General features: G+C 48.8%; 7 protein-coding genes across 7 annotated transcripts, besides 2 other annotated features; 6 read left to right on the forward strand and 1 right to left on the reverse strand.

Moving 5' to 3' along the window:
- Positions 1 to 863: 863 nt before the first annotated feature.
- Positions 864 to 1,731, forward strand: FPSE_03543 (uncharacterized protein; the record flags this gene model as incomplete). Its single annotated transcript, XM_009256662.1, has 3 exons — positions 864 to 940; positions 993 to 1,043; positions 1,131 to 1,731. The coding sequence occupies 3 exons, from the start codon at positions 864 to 866 to the stop codon at positions 1,729 to 1,731; spliced, it is 729 nt and encodes a 242-aa protein (XP_009254937.1).
- Positions 1,732 to 2,379: 648 nt separating this feature from the next.
- Positions 2,380 to 2,448: a repeat region.
- A 34-nt stretch (positions 2,449 to 2,482) lies between these two features.
- FPSE_03542 (uncharacterized protein) lies at positions 2,483 to 3,714 on the forward strand (the record flags this gene model as incomplete). The annotated part of the gene is made up of 3 exons (XM_009256661.1): positions 2,483 to 2,630; positions 2,687 to 2,887; positions 2,945 to 3,714. 3 exons carry the CDS (start codon positions 2,483 to 2,485, stop codon positions 3,712 to 3,714), a joined length of 1,119 nt encoding a protein of 372 aa, XP_009254936.1.
- A 444-nt stretch (positions 3,715 to 4,158) lies between these two features.
- On the reverse strand, positions 4,159 to 6,150 carry FPSE_03541 (uncharacterized protein; the record flags this gene model as incomplete). The annotated part of the gene is made up of 1 exon (XM_009256660.1): positions 4,159 to 6,150. The coding sequence occupies one exon, from the start codon at positions 6,148 to 6,150 to the stop codon at positions 4,159 to 4,161; it is 1,992 nt and encodes a 663-aa protein (XP_009254935.1).
- Positions 4,760 to 4,800: a repeat region.
- A 288-nt stretch (positions 6,151 to 6,438) lies between the features above and the next one.
- FPSE_03540 (uncharacterized protein) lies at positions 6,439 to 7,686 on the forward strand (the record flags this gene model as incomplete). The annotated part of the gene is made up of 1 exon (XM_009256659.1): positions 6,439 to 7,686. One exon carries the CDS (start codon positions 6,439 to 6,441, stop codon positions 7,684 to 7,686), a length of 1,248 nt encoding a protein of 415 aa, XP_009254934.1.
- A 1,531-nt stretch (positions 7,687 to 9,217) lies between these two features.
- On the forward strand, positions 9,218 to 10,783 carry FPSE_03539 (uncharacterized protein; the record flags this gene model as incomplete). Its single annotated transcript, XM_009256658.1, has 4 exons — positions 9,218 to 9,275; positions 9,361 to 9,487; positions 9,555 to 10,090; positions 10,149 to 10,783. 4 exons carry the CDS (start codon positions 9,218 to 9,220, stop codon positions 10,781 to 10,783), a joined length of 1,356 nt encoding a protein of 451 aa, XP_009254933.1.
- A 3,628-nt stretch (positions 10,784 to 14,411) lies between these two features.
- Positions 14,412 to 15,842, forward strand: FPSE_03538 (uncharacterized protein; the record flags this gene model as incomplete). Its single annotated transcript, XM_009256657.1, has 2 exons — positions 14,412 to 14,761; positions 14,822 to 15,842. 2 exons carry the CDS (start codon positions 14,412 to 14,414, stop codon positions 15,840 to 15,842), a joined length of 1,371 nt encoding a protein of 456 aa, XP_009254932.1.
- An 804-nt stretch (positions 15,843 to 16,646) lies between these two features.
- On the forward strand, positions 16,647 to 19,647 carry FPSE_03537 (uncharacterized protein; the record flags this gene model as incomplete). Its single annotated transcript, XM_009256656.1, has 3 exons — positions 16,647 to 16,854; positions 16,915 to 19,516; positions 19,563 to 19,647. 3 exons carry the CDS (start codon positions 16,647 to 16,649, stop codon positions 19,645 to 19,647), a joined length of 2,895 nt encoding a protein of 964 aa, XP_009254931.1.
- Positions 19,648 to 19,846: the final 199 nt, after the last annotated feature.

The raw sequence follows: 19,846 nt of genomic DNA on the forward strand, positions 1-19,846 counted from the left end.
TCCTTGAGAAGTCGGCCTCGGAAATATAATGAACCTGCGAATGTTAGTGCAGCCGAGTTTCGTGCTTGGACTCCGCAGGTGTCATGATAGCAATCACAGCATTTAGTGGGGTCCATATCAAGACATTCAGTAGCCATTCAATCATAACAAACGACGGAAGACAAGACCTGCTATCTGTTGCGGTTACATCGTGGCTGTCAAAGTGAGCTGATACATAACGTGGAGTCGGCGGTATCTGGCAGTGAAGCCTGATTAATTGAATGATACATCATAATTGCTTATGGTAAAACTTCACGACGACCAACCACGTTGATCTGTGTTACCAGGCACGGTTCTTTGCCTCGGACTCTTTTTGAGTCTGCCTGTCCCAGACTTGAGCATTAACAATGTCAAAGGCTACCATAAGATTATATGCATAAGATATTTGCTGGTAGACACAATGTCAGGATCTGAAATACCTCTTATCCGACTTACTGTACTTGCCTGCGTCGGGCCGTTGAACAGCACGTCCAAAATATTTGACATTTGACATGCCAACAAGCTCAACAAAACAATGGGGACCTCATTGATCGTCACCTGGGCTGTTTCAATTTCTTTGGCAGGCAGAATTTGTACCTGCGGCTTGTGACATATGATGCGGCGCTAAAAAGCAACTCCCCGTCCAAAACCTTGACCCACACTGCCAATGCATATTTGCGAATGCTACAAAGCAAAGCACTTTTCCTGGCCTTTCATCGCCCTCAAAACCACCCTTGCCACGCCAGCCCAGTAACATTGGGCCGTTTAGTTGATTGCAGTGACTGTGCCGACTACCTACCGGTCGGGGTTTCTTTTGCCGCCATTTACGTCACCGAGTATCCATCATGCCTGCTCCAGCGTCTCAAGCCGCTCGCAAGAGAGTTGTTCACCAACTTGACACTCCCTTTTCCACTGTCTCGTGGTAAGTAACTGTAACCAACATCGTCACACCACCAAATCTGATGAGAAGCTAGGCCAGATGTCTCAGCAGAAGATCAAGACACTATTTTGGAGCTTTTATGTGAGTAAGTAAAGCCCCGTAGAAGCCTCTTCATCATCGAAAACAGAGCAGGACAAGTTATCCGAAAAGCAAACATTACTGACAGCCAAAGCTTACTGAGCCCTATTGGTCAATATCGCCAAACACACGTCAAGAGATCGAAGGGTAAACGTGCGGCGCAAAAGGAGAAAGAAGTCAAGAAGATAGGGGATGGCTCGAAAGAACCTCAGCCGCCACCAATGCCCGAGCTCGAAGCCGATATAGATGTTGGATTTAACTCAATTGCTAGGAATCTCCAGTCATGGTCGTCAAAGGACACTGAATCTACAGCAGACGAACTTAAAAGGCAGTATTGCATGGTTTTCGTAGCTCGAGGCAACCAGGCCTCGGCATTCAACTGCCATTTTCCGCAAATGGTTGGTACAGCATCCAAACAACTTTCTGCGGATAGTCATATTCGTTTGGTTGGGTTTTCTAAGCCCTGCTCTGAGCGCCTGAGCGCCTGCCTAGGAGTTCCCAGGGTGTCATCCATTGCCATTGTCAAGGATGCTCCTGGAGCCGGAGCTTTGCAAGAGTTTGTCATGAAGGCAGTGGAACCAGTGGAGGCATCGTGGCTAAATGCATCTTCAAGTACACAGTATCTTGCTCCAAAGATCAATGCTATAGAGACCACGGTAGGACCCAAACGCGCACGGGTTGAACAGTTTGACTAGACAAGGATATATGCACGTATCCTTTGGGACTTTTTGATAGTATTTGTGCGGCTGCGGATTGTTAAACATTAATAAAGGATCCGTGAGAGAGGGCGGTGTGATTTTACAATCTGACAGTAGGCGTAACTCGGACTACCTGAATGCCAAAGGAGTCAAATTATGTGCCTGGAAAGATGTAGGTGACTGCAAGTATGCGTGCAAACACTGGAAGAATTCCGCTTGGATTATTACCTATACTCCTGCCACAGTCGTCTTTATCAGATACTGCGTGCCAGTTGCTGGCTTCATTAATCTCCAAGTTCTCACCAAATAATGCCTAAAAATCTTCCCTACAAGTGTTTGCTATATATCTACTAAGGCAACTCGTTGACTCTAAACCCTGGTGTCGGATAACAGCGGTTTATTTTCTTGTCACTGGCAGGCAATGTCGAAGCTGTATCTACGAGTGTGCACATCCTCATAGAACCGCTATACTTTAAATATCTAATGCCTACCTCGTACCTACTCTGTACTTGCCCAGGTCCAAGACGGTTTCCAAAATAATATTCTACATTAACTGCTACTAGATACTAGGTACCTAGGCAGCCGTATTTTATTGTTTGGACTGTTGGCGCAAGCACAGGCGGGTGGCAGGCATCGACGTTCCTTCTTCACCTTCCTCCCCCCACCCCCCTTTTCTTCCTTTCCTTTCACCACCTTCCATCTTCCTCCCCTTCCAGGATTTTGTTCTTTCGTACCAAATCAAGCTATCATGGCTGGCCCCAATTACGCCAACGCTGGCAGCCTGAATGATGCCCGAGAACTACAGAAGATGTTCAAGGGCCAGAGTAGCGACAGCAGTAGCGGCAAGAACAGAGGCAAGAGTAAAGGCGGTAACTCGCTTCCTATGAAGCGACAGGGTGAGATTTACCTTAGGTTAGCTGCCAGACATGTCCATGGACTAACATAGTATCAGAAACCTTTTCGCACTCGCGACGTGGACCACCACCCACGTCTTACCAGACCAATGTACCCCCTCCCAGCGCCCGCTACTATACGGCCACTCTTTTGTCTGACCCCTTAAAGCGAGCTCCTGGGCCAATTCTAGGACCATCAACTCTAGCTTTCTTGAGTCGCCAAGATCCAGTACCTCAGGCGCCTGCTGCTCTCGCTCAAAGTTAGTAGTGAGAAGCAAAGGTGCTGCAAACGGTGCAAAATACTGACTTGAGGATAGCAGCTAAACCGAGCGTCGCGGGAAACCAGGTCATTAACCCTATTGTCCCCGCTGTTGCAGCCGCTGAGGTTTCTACGACCACCAGTGTTAGAGAAACAAAAGTCCTAAACAAGGAGGAAGAGACCAAGAAGAGCATCGCAGGCACGTTCTTTTCTCTAATGTCGGGAGACTCAGACGAGGACTCGGATGAAGAACCACCCACCTCTAAAGTCCAGGATGAGACTGTAAATAAGTCCAGTGCCGCAATTTTCTCGAAGTATTCATCTGACGAGATACTGAAGTTAAGGGCAAACGCCGAGAAAGTCGTGGTGCCATCGAACGTCATCGTAAGGCGTACCGACAACGAACGAAAGGCACCACTTGCTGCCGCCTTGAGCCAGGCCGCGGTTCATCTTGCCCGTATGAAGAAAGATCTCGAAGGCAATGCAAGTTCATTTGGTGCTGGCCTTCAAGTTACCAATGATACAGCTTCGAGTGATTTTCAGGCTGTGAGGCCTCAAGCTACAGTCACTCAGCCCAGTATTAATACAGTTGAGACTTCTGATGTTTCACCCGAACGCAATCTGCGACCTGTTGTGAAGCTTCCCCAGATTGCAGGTGTTCAGCAACAGCATCAAGTCAAGACAGAATTGTCGTCTGAGAATACAGACAACACGAGGCTTCGACCAGACGCTCCAGGTTTCGTCCCGAAAATGACTCCCAAATTGGCAGATACTCCCAAGACCCGTAAGCCTACGAAGGGGCTGGGATCATCTATGTGGGCTAAGTAAAGGGCCGTCGCCTTTGCCAAAGGATAAGAGACCGATTGCAATGGCATTGTGGGTTTCACATATGGGTGCAAAATGAGAACAAGGAGAAGATCATATATGAGGCAACTCATCGGGATATCACGGGCTTGGCTTTGTACTAATATCAGAGGAGCCAGAAAGTTTTTGGGCCCGCTTGATGGAATTTGAGCCGAGAGTGAAATTCTAGCCCAGGTAGTCCAAATTATAGACTATTGACACACTACCTATCTCAAGGTATCTGTGTCTACATCATACTCCATCCGTCTTTGAATTTCTGACATAGCTTGCGTTGTGAACCAAGGGTGCCGTATCGTGCCATCCAAAGACGTACGCCGTTCTCTGAAGACTCAGGGGTAACACGATACGTAGGTAGGTTTTGTTGAAGGTATAAGCACAACGCTGGTATATTTTTACTCATCTAAAGCTCTATTCAGATATCCCCTTCTCTAGGATCTTTACGCCTTCTCTCACCTTAGGTGAGTAGTGCTTTCTCAACAATTCCCCCTCCCAAACTGTTGCTGCAAAGGGGTTGCTACCCTCAATACTATCACTGATGGGGTTGTATCGACCATCACCCTTACGCTCCTCGGTATCCCAGAGACTGCGAACCTTCTTTGCGTGGGTATGCGCCACATCACTGAGAAGTACGAGGACGGCCTGGCACGACTTGTCGGGGAGCTGGAGCGCCGCCGTCATGAGCTGCTTGGAGAAAGCGGCGAGACGCATAGGCGGCACCGACCTGATGTTCCAAGGCGGGAGAAGAATGCCAGTCAACGAACGCAGGAGAAGAACCGTTGTTGTTTGTACATTGATCTTGGTAGCTGCGCTGGTTGCGTTGGCGGGACGTGTCAATTCGACATCGGGGTTTGTGGATAATGTGAGGAGGGTCTTGAAAAGATGGGTAGTGAAAAACGACAGATCGAGGTGAAGATCGTTACGTGAGTTGTGAGCGTCTTGACCTTCGAGTAGGGCAAAGGCTGTGACGGTGCAGAGGAGAGCTTCGCGGGTCAGGTTGCGTACAGGGGCGTCATCTTCGTCTTCCCCCTCCTCTTCCTCTTCCTCTTCATCGGGACCCTTCTCGGCATCCTCTTCACTGTGACGGATGAGATCCTTCAACGCTTCGAGAAGATCGCCAAAGAAATCCTGATTAATTAGATGGGCGTACTTGGCCAGACCTTCGAGAACGGCTCCCATGAGATGAGGCATTCGCAACTTCAGGATGCGGAAGTAGGTAGCGAAGACAAGCTTCAGAGTCTCTGATTGCATGCGGTCGCGCTCTTCATAGCTGACAGAGGCATCTGCGTTGGCCATGTCCTTGTCGAGAGCCTTCTGTTCCTTTAGATCCTTGCGATAACGCTTGGTTCTGAATTCGCGCTTCTTCTTGAAAGATCCCTCGGTACTCTCGACGTGGTCTTGGGACGCTTTGCCGGAGAATTCGGACAGGAGGCGCAGGCTAAGGAACAGGTTTATGACGCTTTCGTCGACTTGGTATTCGCGGGCCTTCATCATCTTGGAAAGCAGACCGACGGCATCATTGGTTGGTCGACCTTCTTCGTCCTCCTTGAACAGCTCACGGAGAGCTTCCAGGCACTTGACGCCGTCCTGATTGACCTTGCGTCGGCTGAGCTTGGTGACAAGAATCTTGAGTAGATCTGTGCGGAAGTTGAAATGTGACACTGACGTAACAAGAGTACAAGCACAAGTGATAGCGATACTGGCCAGAGTCGGCCCACCCTTGGATGCCCTGATATCGAGCTTGGCGCACCGAGCCAGCTCTTTGATGTAGGTTTGATATCCTGAAACGAGAGCTTGTTCATACTGTCGTAGCGTTCGCACTTCCTTGGAAAGCTTTTCTCTTGGACCATTCTCTTCCTGCGGACGGATTCGGTAGCCAGGAATGACATCCTTGTAAACGGTCATTTGTGTCATGAGGGCGAGCATCTGGATGGCGACAATCCTGGATTGTCCGATCTTGGCAAGAGCCTTGAATGCGCCGACATGTTCCTCGGGATTTTCGTTCATCTGTGTACCGATTTTGGCCAACTCCTCCTGTGCATCTCGAATCTGCTGAGGCTCGGGGATCTCGGGTTTTCGCTCAACCTCCTCTTCCTCAGATTGTACCTCCTCTTCATCTTCGCGGCCCTCTAGCCACTCGGTGTCGCTTTCAATCGAGGCCGCATCGTCATCTTGCCCTTCTGCCTGCTCAATTCGACCATCTGCTGTCTTGATAGGTAGCCGGTTGCTTTCTCTTTGCTTCTTGCCTTTGCGCGGGCGCGATTCGTAGTCCTGTTCGAGATCCCAACTCGAAGCGTTCTTGAAAAAAGATTTCTGGGCGCTCTTTGACTCGTTTTGACCCCGAGACTCGCGGTCAGAAGAGTCATGAGCCACCTTTCTTCGTTTTATGCCGTTGGGTGCCATTTTCGCTGATGTTTTCTGTAGCACAGAACAAATTGCGCCTATGGAAGGTTTTTGTCGTCTTGTCTTCAAGGTAACTGTTTTTTGCGAAAGCTGATATGTTCAGTGGGGCCAATGGCGGATCGCAACCCGTGATTGGACACAGACCAGCTTCACCGCCAAAAAGTTGGACTTTTCTGCCGGACAGAAATGCCCCTCTGCTAAATTATTTTATCGACTAACTAATCGTAGGAATTCATTTCTGTACTGTCTAGAATTTGAGTTTTTTTGACATCATCACGATTTTCCAAAATGGGCTTCACGAAACCGCCCGTTCAGGCGCTCAAGTCTGCCAACAAGCTCAAGCGAAAGGAGCTTTATGTCCAGTATAAGAAGCATCAGAACAAAGAGAAACACGAGGAACGACACAATCGCAGAAGGGAAGAAGCAAAGGATCCTGAGCTCAAGGCGGCCCGTTTAGCGAAGCGCAAACCAGCTACGATCGACTCGAAGCGAGTGTGGGATGATGTCGATGATGATTCTCTAGGAGTCCAGGTGGACCTTGAGAGACTCAAAAAGCGTCGTATCGAAGAGGCCGAGGCTGCAGAGCAGGCCGCTCATGAAGCCGCTATGCGCGCTGAAGAGGAGCTGGACGAAGACGATGATGTCGACAGTATGCTGGCTTCTGATGAGGAGATGGATGAGGATCGACAAGCTGCGCTGGAAAAGAAGCGTGAGCGTCGCGCACAGCGAGACACCAGTGTCGCGCCGTCCACAACCAGCACAAACCTCGACCTGACGCCCACTTCACTCGCCCTCAAGTTCCCTTCGCTTTTTACCGATGTCCCGGCGCCAGAGCCCAAGGTCCTGGTTACGACATCGCTGAACTCTACTCTGCATGAACAAGCCAATGTGCTTTGCGAGTTCTTCCCCAACAGCTCCTATGTCCCTAGATCTGCGCATCGATACGGCCACAAGTACTCCCTCCGAGAAATCTGCAAATATGCTACAAACCGAGAATACACAGCTATTATCCTTCTCAAGGAGGATTCCAAGAAGCCCACGGGTCTCACAGTTGTGCATCTGCCTTCTGGTCCGACATTTCACTTCTCAATCACCAACTGGATTGAGGGTAAGAAGCTCCCCGGCCACGGAAACCCGACAAACCACTACCCCGAGCTTCTGCTCAACAACTTCAAAACTCCTCTGGGTCTGCTGACAGCCAAACTGTTCATGACACTGTTCCCTCCCAAGCCAGAGTTCCAAGGTCGCCAGGTGACTACACTACACAACCAGCGTGATTACATTTTTGTGAGACGGCACCGTTACGTTTTCCGTGAAAAGCGACAGACAGAAAAGAGCATCGTCGGCGCCGATGGAAAGGAAGTCAAGGGCGTGGAAGGCATCCGTGCCGGCTTGCAGGAGCTAGGTCCTCGTTTCACCTTGAAGCTGAGGAGAGTCGACAAGGGCATTGGAAGAGCTGGAAGCGAGGGTGACGATGCGACACAGTGGGAGTGGAAGGCCAAGATGGAGAAGGATCGCAAGAGATTCAACCTGTAATCGTTTCACTAATGATGACGTGGTAGTCATGGCGTCAGGCGTTCGTGAACTTGAGACGAAAATAGCTTAGAAAGACAATGAAGAAGTTTATCATAGAAGACACGTTGTTGGACGAATTTGCCAGCATCTGCACCATGTTCCATTGCATACATATTAGGCTACAGACGGTCGTTTCAAAGCCCAAAAGCAATCATAACTCAGTTTATTATGATGGCGATGATTTGTGCTAACACGCACATCTCATGGACAAATCAATACTATGGCAGTATATGTCCGTTTCTGTGTAATATATACTATGACAGATGAGGTCTGTAAGCTCCAGTCAAGTGGTCTTGTTACTCGCTAAGCAAAAGGAGTTACATGTATAATAGCCGTTGGTGAGAGGATGCGGCATGATATAAGAGTAAGTGCATAAAGATTTGTCGGTAAATTGAATATAAGATTGGTTAATATACCAGACTAAATGAATACATAGATTAGTAGCGGAATAAGAAACACATCACAAAGATACACAGCACTTGGATCATCGCTTAGACCGAGTTCCCCATAGTGATAAACTTATAATTTATGCTTGCCCTGGTCGTATGCTAACTATCAATGGCTTTCTGAACCGATATTTGACAGCTTGGCAAAGAGATGCCAGCAAAGTTACCGGACTAATAGAGTTTATTGTGACATAATAAAAAGCTTTTCTTTATGGGTCATGATTATTGTAACCGAAAATTGACCGTTTCTCAGATACTTATGGCGCTTAAATGTAGTAAGTCACTGAAATCGCTGTCACTAGCCAAACACATATGTTCAATTGGTATGGCCAGTTAAGATCTGGTAACACCTCCCATATCTGACTTGATAGTTTATACCTCACAGTCTGTACCTGGTATCTATGCGTAGGTACCTGTCTGGTGTTGTAACACAACATGCGGGTAAAACCTGTGGCGTAACGTTCCTCTCCGGGAACGAGCGCCACATCTCAGCCAATAGTTACTTGCTAGTATTGGTGGCGTAGCGTTATACGGGTTAGGTTGGATCAGTCCCTGGATTCCATAAAGGACTGCAATTTATTCGATGCAGGTCAGTAGTGCTTCCCTACCTGTACAGTGGACAAACCACGCTAGACTCTAACGTCTGTCCTGTTTTTAGTTATTTGCCCCTTTAACCTGATTCTGCTGCTCACCACTTCAACAAAAACTCGACGCGGTGTTTGTTACACGAGAAAAGAGATTTATATCCTTTAGTTGAAACCCATCTTGGTTGGATTCCTTCATGCGCCCATACAAGCCTCTCTCTATTGAACCCCAGGATTTCATTCTCCTCTTATATATCCCCTGTCCTAAGTGACCCATAGGCCGCGGTTCGCTTGATTTGCGACAATTAAAATCCTGGCCGTTCGTGACGCACGCAGCTTTGTCTGTAACCCTGTATACTGGATAACAACAGAGGCTCAGTCTATCATTGCACTCAATGACTCTTGTCATTCTATTATCTCATCGCATTCTTTCAACTTGAATTCAGCGTCCTTGCGGCAACCATGACCGCTTCGTCAAATTTACCGGGTGTGAACAGCAACGGCAACGGCAACGGCAACGGTAAGATACTTTTCTCGGCCTCTCGTCATCTGAGAGCAAGCCATACAAGTCAATCAGATAAACACCAACTGACAAAGTTCCTCAGTCAGGCCAAATGACCATGGTAGACAAAACGATGCATGGAAGCATGCTCCTGTACTCATTGGTACTACCAAATTTGAGCCTCGTCCAGATGTTAAGAACATCATGATTACAGGCGGCGCTGGCTTCATGTGAGTTCTATTCTGACTCGCCGCGCCAAGATCGGCTCCACTGACTATCCGTCTGTTCGTTGTGAAGCGCTTGCTGGGTTGTCCGCCACCTCACTCTGACATATCCACACGCTTACAACATTGTCTCATTCGACAAGCTGGACTACTGTGCTTCTCTCAACAACACTGGCATCCTTAGCGAATCTCGTAACTTTACCTTCTACCATGGCGATATCACCAATCCTGCCGAGGTTGTTGATTGTATGGAGCGGTACAACATTGATACTGTTCTCCATTTTGCCGCCCAATCTCACGTAGACTTGAGCTTTGGCAACTCTTATGGCTTCACACATACAAACGTCTATGGGACTCATGTTCTGCTCGAGAGTGCCAAGAAAGTTGGCATTGGACGCTTCATCCATGTGTCAACAGATGAAGTTTACGGCGAGGTCAAAGAAGACGACGACGACCTTCTTGAAACCAGCATACTGGCTCCAACAAATCCATATGCTGCCAGCAAAGCAGCGGCTGAAATGCTGGTGCAGTCTTATCAGAAGAGCTTCAAACTCCCGGCCATAATCGTGCGCAGCAACAACGTATATGGCCCTCACCAATACCCCGAGAGTGAGTCCCAAGCGGTGAAAGTAGACCCGATGCACGTTTAGTTACTAAGGCTTGCCAGAAATAATTCCCAAGTTCATATGTCTTTTGAATCGCCAGCGGCCGTTGGTGCTGCATGGGGACGGTTTACCGACACGACGGTATTTGTACGCTGGCGACGCAGCAGATGCATTTGACACGATCCTGCACAAGGGCCAGACAGGACAGATTTACAACGTTGGCTCACATGACGAGGTGTCCAATCTCGAACTCTCCTCGATGCTTCTAGATCGAATGGAAATCTCACACGACACCCCAGAACAGCTCCGCAAGTGGATCAAATACACTCGGGACAGGCCTTTCAACGACCGCCGATATGCAGTCGACGGGACTAAGCTAAAGCGGCTCGGTTGGGAACAAAAGGTATCTATAGACGAGGGCCTCAAGATCACGGTCGACTGGTTTACTCGGTTCGGAGAGTCTTGGTGGGGGGACATCAGCCACGTCCTCACGCCTTTTCCTACGGTGAGCGATGGTGAGATGGTTCCAGACGATGCGCGATCAATGCGTGATGAACCGCATGACTCGCAAGATATTCAACAGGGCAAGCTTCCAGAGCAACAGAAGAAGGAGGATGCCACCGGATATCGAGACACGAGGAACGGAGACGGCATGAACGGAGTGTATCAAAATGGCGAGTGCCATGTCGCTGTTTGATATGATGGCATTGAAGGAGAAAGCTACGGGTTTAACGCATTTACGAAAGACAAGAGAACAGAAAGCCGAGAGGCATAGATACCAAGCACAGAGGTGTTGATGGATAGACCCATACTGGGAGACAAGGCAGTCTTGGTGAATTTTGAGGTTTCTGCAGACTCTTGGTTCATCTCTGGGTACATATTGATGTACATTTGCTCAAAGGGGTAGAAAGGAAGTACGCATATAGAATCATGGTCTGACGACACGTCTCCGACTTCATTAATTTGTCAATAATATTGAGACATTCATGAATGGTTTCCTACTACGTATAAAAACGACGCGCTGTTCAGGTCCATCAACTTGCTGGTGGCAGCAAGACGATGCGGCACACGCAGCCAATGGGGGGATTTTATGACGACTTCTCCTGCATGATACATTGCCAGTCAGGAGCCAAAATGAGGACAATCAGGGGTCAATGGCGGGTCGACGTTCCCATGGCCTCGGTATCTTCCCCGTCGGTTCCTTGGTATGCAGAGCAAGACAATACCAACACAGCGTACTCTGTACATACATACCAATACTAGCAAGACCAGGCCAGCGGGTCGGGGAGACAACTAAACCATTCCGCGGCGGCGGTCCGACAGTCTAAAACTGTGACAGCGCACAGAGAAAAAGTGCTACGTGCGTACGTACATAGCTGCGCGGTGAAGTTGGTTTTTTTACTCTGTTTAGCGAATGGGATCTCGGCGGGGAGATCCTTTTTAGATGGATGCCCAACATTAAGCCGACCAACCTGCCGGGAATGTGGAAAACGTTTTCCGCTACCCGTGTGGTGGTACTATTACGCTGCATAGACCAGCTCCGTCTCCGTACGTGCCGTAACATACGATCAGGTTTGGTGTTTGCAACGGAACTTTTGTCTAACTGCCGAGATACTGATAGACGGTTGGATCTAATGCGAGGTATGTAAAGTTATGGAGGTGAATGCTGGTTAGAGTTTGCACTATGCGGAGAATGGAGAAAACGGCTATGTAGAAAACAGGTTCAGGTTTTTGAGTGACACTAATACTGAACCAAATTCGCAGGGTGAGACACTAAAGAATTTGACAGGGCGGGACAGATAGAATTGGTCCTGTAAGGGTCCAACAACTACTAGGTGCCCAACCTGGTTGTAGCCTTTGTCTGGCACTTGGTGGACCATTCAGGAGAGAGCCTAGGGGAACGGGCCGCTTCGAGATCGGTAGAGGCAAGATGATGTTGATACCAACAAGACAACAATCCGCGTCCAACAAGCCGGGATCAACTAACAGTACAGTATCCGTATCCTGGCCTGATTCTGCACTCAAAACGATGCTGAATAATCTTCAAAACGGAGCCTGAATGCACAGTATGTAGATACGGCACATGTTATCATCCTTGTTCTCTTGTACGTTTTTAAATCCCTGGCCAAATGGGATGTTTTCTTTCCGAACAGGGTGTATGTGGGTAACATATCCTGGCAAAGCATGACACGAGAGAATGGGGATGCGGGTAATTGTTTATCAAAGCAATTGTCTTTTTATTATTTGTGACATTGTATGCATACTCAAGGACCACTAATCAGTTATCAAATCATTTTGGTGACGCATACTCTTGACGCCCTCATGTGCCTATATGTCAACTCAACTCTGTCGGCCTGGACTTGACGGATCGTGGCCCACAACTCCAGTACACAACTCCAGTCCACCACTCAGTCAATCCTCTTATCCCCATTCAAGTCTAGCTTCTATTACAACCTCGAGCCGGCTGTTTGTTCCCTGGCCGTTTAGACGGATACTTTGCGTTGCACCACTCCACCACCGTGGGATGATGGGCCAGGTCCTCTCTTCCGAGACGGGGGGTAGCTTTCTCAGGCCTCGCACAGATGGAGATTGCCTGTACGACAAAAAGCCTCGGTTGGGCTGGAATCTTTCATGACAGCTCTGAAAACTTCCATGTAGTAACACACCCTTCAAGAAAAGGTTACACCGGTACTCGATGTAAAACATAGACTACTGCACTCGTAGACACTAGAATCGCGGTTAGAAAGTGTAGGTGACCGTTCAATAGTGTACAGAGGCTTATGGTCCAGCCAGACCTTACCACAACTAGCTATACTACCGTATTTCAACTTCGGAGCAATTTCAACCCGAGAATAAATGACACCAGATACCGTACAGGACGGAAACATGAACATAATGTCGCTACTATATGTAAACGGCCTATAGTATACTCTACGTACCGAGTTGAGCTGAGGAATGCATAAACCTGCCCGACGTTCTCTCCTCAGTTTGGTGGTCGACACCGTTCGCTCGCAGTTGAGTGACAGTAAAGGCAAAAAAGCCGTTAGAGAGATGCAACGTTTGACAATGGCAGTCTACGGATACATACACTACATCCAATTGGCTTATCTGCGGGAATATACCTTGCATGGTCATCACGGTCTTCCCGCTGCCATATGTACATTGCCAAGCCAGTCTCTCGGTACTGTGCAGCAAGGGATGGCCTCTTGCTATTGATACCTTTCGAATAAACCGAGGTGGTAAGCACTATATGTAGCTGACTGCATAACTGGGTAACCAGTACAGAGTACGTACAGCAAGCCTGCATGAAACATGTTGTGTCAACTGTCCATCAGCTTCAACGCCAACTCGATCAAGAAACAGGTGTTATTAGTACAGGTATGTAGTCAGTTAGCCTAACTAGTCACACACTTGACTAACTTGTTGCTGCAAATTACCTGACCGCAATCGTTTGTCGACCGGCCGGCATATCCTTGCCCTCTCTGCAGCGTAGCACTCCCTTGCTCCCGATCCTTGGATCGCTTCCTCCACTTGCTCTGTTCCTCCTACCCAATCCATAGAGGAGCAAGAGAGCCTCGAGCTTCTAGACTATCTCTATTGGTCCCAGCAAGTTTACTAGCTACAGTAGCTCGCCCTCCTTGCTTCTCCCCGGCTTATCCTTCAGACTGGGACTGGGACTGTCAATGGAGTCACTGCCTTTTCCCATCAACCAAAGCAGCACTCCAAGCTGTTGGGCTCTTTTTCCCGTTCTTGCCCAATAGTTCATAAATATCATCCAACTATCCCGTAAGCATATATAGAACTACATTTGCTCTCTTATCCTGGTTATGCTCTACGGGACCCTTTCCCGAATACTCTTGAGCCCTGATCCACGTTAACTTTAGTAGCCAAGTCTCCACTGAGCTCACGGACCTTTACCAATCCCCAGGTCCTCCTTCATCAAGTCTTGGATCCTCCACTCACTCATTCGTTCCCCTAGGCTCTTTTCCATGGCCTGTACATACTCATCCTAATTAATTGCTTTGTCTTTTCCGTCTGCGATTACACTTCAACTAAACGCTCTGACTGCTCCTTGGGCTTTCCTTTCCCCGTGCGACACTTGCCAAAGGACGGCGGCATTGCCCATTCGCCTATTATCATCAAACCTCCGTCATCATAGCAACAACCAGCAGACCAAACTTTGTCGCCCGCGCCGCTCGTTTCAGCCTCATTCTCCGAATTTAAGTCATGTCGCTAGTCATTGTCACGTCCACCAGACTACGATAGTGCCGTTGTTGTTGTTTTTACCGCCATCCTCCTACATCTTATCCCTTCTCTAGACGCCCATGGCCAAAAAGCGACGGTGCAAACCACGCAAGGGAACACCAGCACGCCACAACCAATCTCAGACGAGCACCATGTCCTCGGAGGACTCGTACGCTGTACAGAGCGGCCGACAATCTAGTGACGGAACACCAAGTGAGCATGCGAACAGCGACGGAAATAATACAGCCATGACCAGCATCGTGGGAACAGACGAGGAGCCTCACCCTCACAATGACTCTGACCTTGACGAAGATGTCGACGAAGACGACATGATATCCATATACCCTGCCTCACAATACCCTGGAGTTTCTGCAGCCCATCAGGTTGAGACTCCATTCTCTCCGGACTCACATGCGGCAGACTCAGATATGTATGCAACAATGTCCTGCTCCCATGTTACCCGTTTGCCATTTACTGACATTGTTCCTAGGGCTGCATCAACAAGATCATTATGGGCCCAAGACCTCGACTATAGAGAAATTCACGGCCGACGTTATTGTCGTGAATATTACATGCCAAACGACGACATCGAACAATGGCGAATGGCTATACAGCACCAAGTGTTTATGCACGTCCTCGACGGCGGGCTCACCCTTGCTCCGCTTCAGAACCCCGACCATATTCTCGATGTCGGTACAGGTACGGGCGAATGGGCGATCAAGATGGCCGAGCTGCAACCGCAATGCGAGGTTGTGGGAACCGACATTGCTGCGATAGCAGAGACCAAGAGCGTGCCCATGAATGTCTTTTTCGAAATCGAGGACGCAGAAGATTGGGATCGCCACCCTGATACGTACGACTTAATTCACTTCCGGCTTATGGAGGGCGCATTCCGAAATTGGAGCTTCGTGTACGACAACACTTACTTCTCCCTGAAACCCGGTGGTTGGATCGAGGTGCAAGATTTTGTCAGCGCCGAAGGTTTCATCCAGTTTTTATCTCAATTTTCAGATAACTCCCCCATGCATGAACTTCTTAGGGATCTCGAAATAGCATCCGAGAAGTCGGGACGTCCACGAGGCATATATCATCTCGAGCCACGATTACTCATGGATGCAGGGTTCGTTGACGTGCGAGTAACAGAATACTCCATTCCTATTACAATCGCCGAGGCGTCTGCGGGCAAAATTTGGCTCATCTCTTGTCTGGACGGCCTAGAAGCTCATTGCTTGCGACTCTTGACAGAATATATGGACTGGGACCCTGAAAAGTGCAAGCAGGCCTGTGAAGCGGCCGCGCGAGACTTGGCAAACGCTGCTAAAGATCCCATAAAATCAAAGGGTCTCCAAATCAAGATGCGTATCATTATTGGCAGAAAGCCCCTCGATGCACCCCGTACCGACCTGGCGGACCTCCTTGGGAGATGCCACTCACCAGCTACAGAGCTCAACGGCGACAGCTCTAACCCTACGCTTCATGCGGATGACCATATGACCGCGGGGCCGATCTAGACGGGAAACTCGACTATTTCATTATGAGGATATGAAAACCCATTAATCCTTGTTTTTTTTGGCGACCTTTCTTTGGGAACAAGGGGTGGCGCAGATGCTTTGTAGGGCGGCGTTTACATGAATGACGACCCGATCTCTTGCATTTACTTGTACATACTTCAGCGGTTGATTAGGGCGGCTATTCTTTTTATTGTTCTTTTATTTTACTTTAAGATACACACGGGTGGCGCTTTGGTGTAACAAAACTTGTTGCTGTCTTTAGCTGTTTGGAGCAAGGTTTGCAGTCAAGTTCACAGGTAGTCAGTTGAAAGACACTTGAAATGATTAGAGAAAAGAACAAGATACCTAGGTATGTATGCGCATTGGCGCAGAAGTTACACAATATTCAGAGCTCTATATTTATAAGTCGGAAATTAAATATCGTGTGGTGATCACTACTATGTACCTAAGATATACGTGATTTAGAGGTTCTGTCCAACAGCAATAAACAAGTGATGTAATGTTTCGATAGCCCAATACAAGCTCGGTATTAGCTGCCTTATCGCCCAACAACAGCTGCCTATCGTGGTGCATACACGTCAACTGAGGTGGGGAGCTACCGTACAGGGCCCTTGCCAACCACCGACACTTCATCACCAGCACCAACACCATCACCGACTATCTCAATCCCATCAACAAGCCAGCCCCAACGACCCGGAGTCAGAATCTGGTCTTAACGAATAACCTGCCTCATCGTGCGTCAAACGCAAGGTTCCTTCTCGTTTTCTCTGGCCTTCGAACATGCGCCTGTGAAACCGCTACACAATGGCCCTGAATCTTCAAGACGGCTTCGACGCCGCCAATGGCGTCTCAGACCTGGAAGAGCCCATCTTTACCATAGAGAGTGTTCAGTTGCAGTTCTCAGTGGCCGCCGATTTCGTTGCGGCGCAGGTTGCCAATAATGTTATTGTCCTCGCCCTCTCCAACGGACGAATCCTCCGTATCGATCTGGAACGGCCCGAAGACATTGATGGTAGGGGACTCAGATATATTGTTTGAGAGGTTTCAAATGACTAATGATTGTTCGTGGTAGATATCGACTTGCCCAAGAAACCATCCGAGATTGGCATGATCCGGCGCATGTTTCTTGACCCGACAGCTTCGCACCTTATCGTCTGCACCACCCTCGGCGAAAACTATTACCTTCATTCCCAATCAAAACATCCTCGACCACTCGGGCGTCTCCGCGGCGTTTCAATCGAGAGTGTGGCATGGAACCCCTCATTACCTACAGCGTCGACACGAGAGATATTGATCGGTGCATCCGATGGCAACATCTACGAGGCTTTCATCGAGACGTCCAAGGAGTTTTACAAGAAGGAAATGAAGCATTTGAAGAACTTGCACAAGTTACCAGATGGACCGATCACGGGATTATGGGTCGACAATCTCCAAAACAACAAATCAGACCTTCGAAGGGTAGTAATAGCTACGCAAACGCGCCTGTTCCACCTAGTCGGAAGGGTAGGGTATGGGCACGATGGCTCGGGATCGATATATACGAGACTATTTGAGTCGGAGCAACCTGTTGTTCACGAATTGTCGCGGACCACCTCCGGGGCTCCTTCATGCCTGGCGGTGTCTCCTGATGCTCCCGACTCTGGGCCATATGACGACGACATCCCTGACCGAGCATATGCTTGGTTATCATACCAGGGCGTGTTTCACGGAAAGTTATCAAATACACCTGCAGATAGCAACCTCGGCACCAAGGTCTTTTCAGAATCTAAAATGCTGTCCAGAGCACAGATTCTTTCCCCCGAGGAGAGCGAGAAGCGGCTCGCAACGACCGAGGCTATCGATGCCATTGCACTCACTCAGTGGCATATTGTGCACCTGGTTGGTGGGCGTGTGATCACGACGAACCGACTCACGGGAAAGATGGTATCTGAACACAACGTTATTGGCCAGGGACAGAAAGCTATAGGCTTCTCCGTGGATATGCAGAAAAACACTTTCTGGCTGTTTACTTCAGAGGAGATCTTTGAGATTGTGGTCCGAGACGAGGAGCGCAATATTTGGGAAATCATGACCAAATTGCAGCAGTTCGAGCCGGCTCTGCAGCATGCCCGAACACCCCTGCAAAAGGAAATAATTGCAGCTGCGTACGGCGACCATCTGGCCAGCAAAGGCCACTGGATCGAGGCTGCTACAGTGTACGGTCGCAGTAACAAGCCGTTTGAGGATATTGCTCTGAGCATTATTGACAACAACCAACCAGATGCCTTGAGGAAGTTCTTGCTAACAAAGTTGGCTTCGCTCAAAAAGCCAGCTGTGATGCAGCGGATGATGATCGCGGGTTGGTTGATAGAGGTGTTCATGTCCAAGCTCAACTCGCTTGATGATACTATAAATACACAGGCAGACCCATCAGAGAACGTGAATTCGACTGAATCACGGAAACTGCTCGAGTCCGTAAGGAAAGAGTTTAGGGATTTTGTTGACAAGTACAAAGGCGATCTCGATCGGAGGATGGTGTACGATGTCGTTAGCAGCCATGGCCGTGAAGGGGAGCTCCTTTACTTTGCAAATGCTGTCAACGACTATAACTATGTTCTCTCTTACTGGGTTCAGCGGGAGAGGTGGAGCGAGGTCCTGAACGTTCTCAAGAAGCAGACGGATCCTGAAGTATTTTACCGGTATAGCAGCGTGCTGATGACATACGTTGCGCCAGAGCTGGTTGAGATCCTGATGAGACATTCTGATCTGAAACCCAGAAATCTGATCCCTGCCTTCCTCGAGTACAACCGGACGTTCACAGGTGGTCCGAACGCGCAGAACCAGGCGATAAGGTATCTGAACTATGCGGTCTATCAACTCAACTCAAAGGATGCGGCTGTACACAACACTTTGGTATCGATCTACGCTTCTCACCCTTCAAAGGATGAGTCTGGACTTTTGTCATATCTGCAAGCTCAAGGAGACGAGCCTCGCTATGATCCCGACTTTGCCCTTCGACTATGCATCCAGCATCACCGAACGCTATCATGCGTACATATATATACCAGCATGGGACAGTATCTTCAAGCAGTCGACCTGGCTTTGTCTCACGGCGAGGTTGAGCTGGCAGCAGTCATTGCGGATCGACCAATGTCGAACCCGCAACTGCGCAAGCGTTTATGGCTTGCGGTAGCTCGAAAGGTCATTTCTCAGTCCAATGGGATCAAGACGGCCATCGAGTTTCTCAAGCGATGCGACTTACTCAAGATTGAGGACTTGATACCTTTCTTTCCTGATTTTGTTGTCATTGACGATTTCAAGGAGGAGATCTGTGCCGCGCTTGAAGATTACAGCCGCAACATTGACAACTTGAAGAAGGAAATGGATGAGTCGTCGCAAACCGCTACCAACATCAAGGTTGATATTGCTGCACTCGACCATCGCTACGCAATCGTGGAGCCTGGTGAGAAGTGTTATACTTGTGGACTGCCCCTATTAAGTCGACAGTTCTTTGTCTTTCCCTGTCAGCACTCGTTCCACTCTGACTGCTTGGGGCGAAAGGTACTGGAGCAGGCGGGCGTCGGAAAGTCATCGCGTATCAGGGAACTTCAGATGCAGATACAGAAGGGTCTGGTCAGTGGTGCGCAGAGGGAGACGGTTGTGGCAGAACTGGACGCTCTCGTTGCGTCTTCTTGGTAAGTTGCTCTTGAATTGTATAACTCCACGGCTAATGTTTTGCAGTATTCTTTGCAGCGATCTGGCCATCAAGAGAATCGATGAGCCTTTCATCACACATAATGATAACGTCAACGAATGGGTGCTATAAGAGGAGGATAGGTCATGGAGGAAGAGAGCATGTAGTCTATGAATGTCTTGTCATGGTCTTAGATCTGCAGATACCCCGCAACGTTGGTTCAGTACAATGGAAAGCAGACTTGGTTTATGACACATTATTGGCACTTGATATGGAACGACAACCATTGGTATCCTTTCGTCAAAGAAAGTGCGTGAATACTGCAGGATAT

Source organism: Fusarium pseudograminearum, chromosome 3 (genome assembly GCF_000303195.2).
Source record: "Fusarium pseudograminearum CS3096 chromosome 3, whole genome shotgun sequence".
In the NCBI taxonomy this organism is placed as follows: Eukaryota; Fungi; Ascomycota; class Sordariomycetes; order Hypocreales; family Nectriaceae; genus Fusarium; species Fusarium pseudograminearum.